The 5,000-nt window shown below is 39.4% G+C and overlaps 1 protein-coding gene across 1 annotated transcript in view; it reads right to left on the reverse strand.

Moving 5' to 3' along the window:
* Window positions 1-767: 767 nt before the first annotated feature.
* LOC126572297 (vertebrate ancient opsin-like) overlaps window positions 768-5,000 on the reverse strand; it is a 7,337-nt gene continuing 3,104 nt past the window's right edge. Inside the window, exons 4-6 of the mRNA XM_050231508.1 lie at window positions 3,884-4,079; window positions 2,509-2,641; window positions 768-2,438 (exon numbers count right to left, since the gene is read on the reverse strand). Of these exons, the coding sequence (XP_050087465.1) occupies window positions 1,797-2,438; window positions 2,509-2,641; window positions 3,884-4,079 (971 nt within the window). The 3' untranslated portion in view covers window positions 768-1,796. The remainder of the gene's footprint in view (window positions 2,439-2,508; window positions 2,642-3,883; window positions 4,080-5,000) is intronic.

The raw sequence follows: 5,000 nt of genomic DNA on the forward strand, positions 1-5,000 counted from the left end.
TAATTGAAAGAAAAAATATTACGTGTCCTTGAACTGGCTTCCGTACTGGGTCCTTAAAATAATAAGCAGATTTTAGACAAATAAGCAACAACATTTTGTATCAAATTTATTTTATTATTAAGAATCCTGATTCTATTGGGGTACATTTTACAATTGAATAGTAGTGACCGTCAGCCTGCTGGCAAGGCTACAATTTATAATAAACGTGTTTACGGCATGAGTATAGTTGGTCCAACAGCAGCATTCGACAGATCACTTTTATCTGCAATATGCCAAAATCACACTCAAAACATACGCAAGATGACCAAAGCACTACGACTGGTGTTGCCATGACTGTACCATGGCAGAAAATGTAATAAAACGTTCTGCTCACTGACCGTGAATTCAGCATTCTAAGAAAGAGTGAATATTTGGGGTTCTATGTTTCGTCATCCGTTACATTTACCATTCCGTACGTTTTCTTACCTATTGCCAACGCAGCAACGTTCTCATAGTATTTTGCTTTCAACCCTCTAGAAATTTACAAAAAGCAAGAACACAAGAAATTTAATTTGGCGAAATGAAAAAAGTACACATGAGAGAAAACCTTCGTTGAAAGAACGTTTCCTTTCTTAAACAAAGCACAAAGTCGTCATCACGCTGCATATGCTGGTATAGAAAGAATACATTTTACAATTTATTGAATAGCGCCTTAACCAATTCATCACTTTCTATGAGCGGATTGGGTCACATCAGCCAGCAATCGACAGGGCATAATATTGTGGAGTTCGAACTCACTCGAAATAAAGTGCTTAAATTAGCTAAATTCCATATCATAGTCTTAAAACTAGGTGTTCATTAATAAACTATGAATCTTCAGGAAAAATATGGCACAAAATATGTTTTCTTGAGTTCGATGTCAATCAAATAGTATTTGATTGAGTTTACTTGGTTAAACCGTAGAGTGTATCACATTGATGAGTTATTTTGATGTATGTTTTGTTAAATGAATATTGTATACATTCAAATCCCACTGCTGCTGCCAACTGTTCTTCGCAATATGTCAGTAACAAATTTTATTGACTTCAAATTACCTGCTTACTTGTTCGATATAGCGATGCTGGCCCACAATGAGATATTTTTTAATCAATTCTGAGCAAAACTTCATTCTTTTTACATTTAGTGTTAGATGAGCCCCAAGATCGTAGGTAGGCGAAGACAAAAAGAATGTGAGTGTTTTTTTCTCTCATATTTATTACCACTGTAATGTTTAATTCCTCTAGAGTCATGTTAAAATTGAACAGCCTTTTGCAATAAAGACCGATGGATCAGACATTTGCAACAAGAATGGTATGATCACCAACGTGAATAATCCAGGTATATGTGCTCATTGGTGGGTATTTAATTTACTCCGTCCACAATCTTAATGAAGCTCGTTGTTGTTACATTTCTATCGTTGTCATTTTAATCGCTAAACAGGTAAGTATTCTTCCGCTGAAGAATGAGTATGGTAGTAGTGTAAATAAGATTATAGTTAGACTACTCTTGACTAGAATGACGGCGGAGAAGCAATAAAGCCTTAATTGCAAGTACTGTGTGCCGAAATCTCTTGCTGAAAGTGGGCTCATCTTTCAGAAAGAGATTAAAAGCAAGCAACCATTTAAAATTCAACAACTAGAAGTGTAAGGAGCACTCCTTGCCAACCGTTATTTCTACATAATTTGATCCCTAAACGATTGAAACTACTATAAGTTCACAAATTGGGTTACTTCCGTTGCTCTTCATACGACTAACTTTTCTGTTCTGCAAACACTTGCCTACACTAGATTGGACCGAAAATGTTTCGATTTAATCAAAATCGATTTTCCACTATTGATCACAGATAGTTCAAAGTCGGGACGCATGAAGCGGGCACCCTTGTCTTGCGGTGCTGAATGACCATCCGTACCATAACGCGAGGATTCGTCGGTCGTCATGTTCAGCACTGTCTGGTCGATTGGCTCTGAATCTTTCTCCTGCTGGGTAGCATTCGAAAGATTCGCAGTTCCTCCGGGTGATGGACTTGGCTTTACCAAGCTGATCTTAAAGCGATTTTTTCTGCGGCAAAAATCGAAACTACATTCAATCAGGTCACGGCTGCTTTTTGTCAGCTCTTTCTGCAGGGTTGTGGTGTTCTGTTCTGGCTCCAGCGTACTCTTATTGCGTACCCGACTAAATGCCGCTCGAAACTGCGTATTCATACCGACGTAGATGATGGGGTTGTAGCATATGCTCGATTTGGCTATCAATGCTGGCAAGACCGCCAGTCCCGGTCCTATCAATTCTGTTGGTCCGAACTGCTCGATCAAAGCAAAAATGGCATACGGTGTCCAGGCGATCATAAAAGCTACTATCATCACAGCTACCATTGAAGTGACGCGCATTTCCGCCCGGTTTATGCGACCAACACGTGCCGCGTTCTAGGAAGGAAGGAAGGATGGAAACTGTTGCAAACCCGTATGACTGATCATTTCAATTGATGGCACTCACCTTTCGCATGTTTATAATGATGTTCGCATAGCTACTAACGATGACTATCAAAGGGACAACAAGACCAAACACGAAGAGAAATATTATGTACGACGTGGCGTTCTTTGTTTGCGATTCCCAGTTAACCGAGCAACTAGAATATTAATGCAATAAATAGGCAAATGAAACATATTAATTGTATTTTCTCAATGATTTTAGGAGGACACGACAGGGGTTGTGATTGGCAGTCAATTACCGCGTACATATCATTCACTGTATATATAAAAACGTATAAAACATATAAAATATAAAAAGACCAATGAACAATGTAGAAATAAATAAAAAAATAATCTCTTTTCGATGTTAGATGGATCGTAATCTATAGCGATGGTCACCTGAAATCCATCTAGTTGTACCCGAAGATACATTTTGGATTACCGAATGTTATCTGTTATACGCAGTTATTGTTTATCAATAAAATCAATTCCATCCATCCCATACGATCCCATACCATCAAAATCACAATACCGCCGGTATTGACTAGGAAGAAACCTTACATACGTAAGGACATTGAATTGGTTTCGCATGATGCTACGGTCAACTGGAAGCATTATGACGAAGCTTAATCGCATGGTATATACCCGACAAACTTGTATGCTTCCTATGCGAGAGAAAGGACAAACTCCCCAAAGCCTGCAGATTCTGTTAACGTGCGACTCAATAATTCAATAACTATCTCTTCGGCCGATCATGATATAATATGGTGATATGTGGAACCCGAGTATGGCAAGCATAACGCCAGCATTTCGCTGCCGGAAAGCATGTGATGAATGAAGGACTTAGCGCAATAGTTTACCGTTTTCATTGCGTTGGTTGTGGAGCACACATGCCATACGGTCATTAATGAAGGTTAAACTCTTGCCAAACCGCAAGATTGATATTAACATCGCTGGTACAGTTGAAAGGATACTCATAATATTTAGGGTCTCTGAGGTGGGAATTCCTTTGAGGCGTTTTCATACTAGTTTCTCAGAAGCAAATTGTTTGGATAGTGGGGGCAGAGGTCATTTATATCGCGGTTCTTCTCGGAATTTGGGTGAGTCTCTCAAAAGGAAACGAAGACAATTTGCTGTACGCCACATCGGCATGCCATCGTCCCACGTGACAATTTTAGAAGATGTATGGTTTGTCAAGCACCATGAAGATGATCACGTTTTGAACGATTTAATATATAATTTAATCATGGCTCCTGGAATACCCAGGCTCCATGCATTCGGTTTCAATGTTTGTTGATTTTTTGGCGGAATATGTGGTTTCTGTATGGTTAACAGGCGCAGCATTCCCTCAAAATGACGGCTGTATTAGTGCAGCTTATTGGCTTGTGTAGCTAACTTACCTTATGTTCGCTGCTTCCTGAGTGTAAGCTCCCCAGCCAAACAGTGGTGGTGACGTCAAGGCAAACGAATAGCTCCATATGAAGAGAACTGCTAGAAGGGCTCCCTTCCGCGACGGATTTCGAGATGAAAACGGACGACTGATAAGGCAGAATCGTTCGTAGGATAGCACCGTTAAGGTGGTAATCGACGTTATTCCTGATTGCATTGAAAAGTGACCCAAAAACGATTACATATGTGGTTATCGTATGTGGATCTTCGATTTAATTATGTATCAAAACTACCAAATCATTTTAATATTCCTTCTGTTTTACTACAATCACCGTTTTCACAATAAAAACCACCGCAATTGCAGATATTTCCTAAAACAACTTTTCATATAAGAACCTAATGCACCTAGAGAAATAGCGCTTGTATCAATAATTGACACACTCTAGTATGATGTTCTTTTCATCTTTGTATATTGGTTGGTACATTCTCTTTGTTTTTTCGTATTCTGACACACAGTATCAGATGTACAATAACCGTTTCTAACATCTTTTCTCAGAAAAATACGCCCTTCTCAACACAACAGGAAACAGTTGTCGTTTATGTCAATCCAACAATCAACAGCTGTTAGATACACAATTGGACTAAAGTGTCGAGCTTTTTCATATTTATCTCTCGGCGGGACCCGTGTAATGTATTCGAACATGTATTCCAACGCAGGTCGTATACATCATCCAGCCGAGATGCTCTCCGACTCGGAAAACCTGAGCATTTCGTAAGTTAGAACTGCTAACTCTACAGGCTGAACATATCTTTCAATGGACGGAAAAGGATAAAATGTAACATGAAGCACATAAGCAGCATTTTTTGTCTGGAATTACATGACAGCGAGCCTTCCTCTTGGCTCCTTCGAATGACTCTCGCCATTCCATTTGCTTCTTCGACATTCCACTTGCGCCGGTTTATGTCCGGTGTGCATCCCTAGAGCTTTTGCGGGCGTCCGTAGTTTTCAAACATTTTCAGTAGTCACCGCATCCTGGTGCTTGATAAAGAGTTTATCGCTCAGATCATGTTGAGCTGCAATAAAACTACAGTTACCCGAAAAGTATTATCATTTACTAAAGGAGATTG

Source organism: Anopheles aquasalis, chromosome 2 (assembly GCF_943734665.1).
Source record: "Anopheles aquasalis chromosome 2, idAnoAquaMG_Q_19, whole genome shotgun sequence".
Lineage (NCBI taxonomy): Eukaryota > Metazoa > Arthropoda > Insecta > Diptera > Culicidae > Anopheles > Anopheles aquasalis.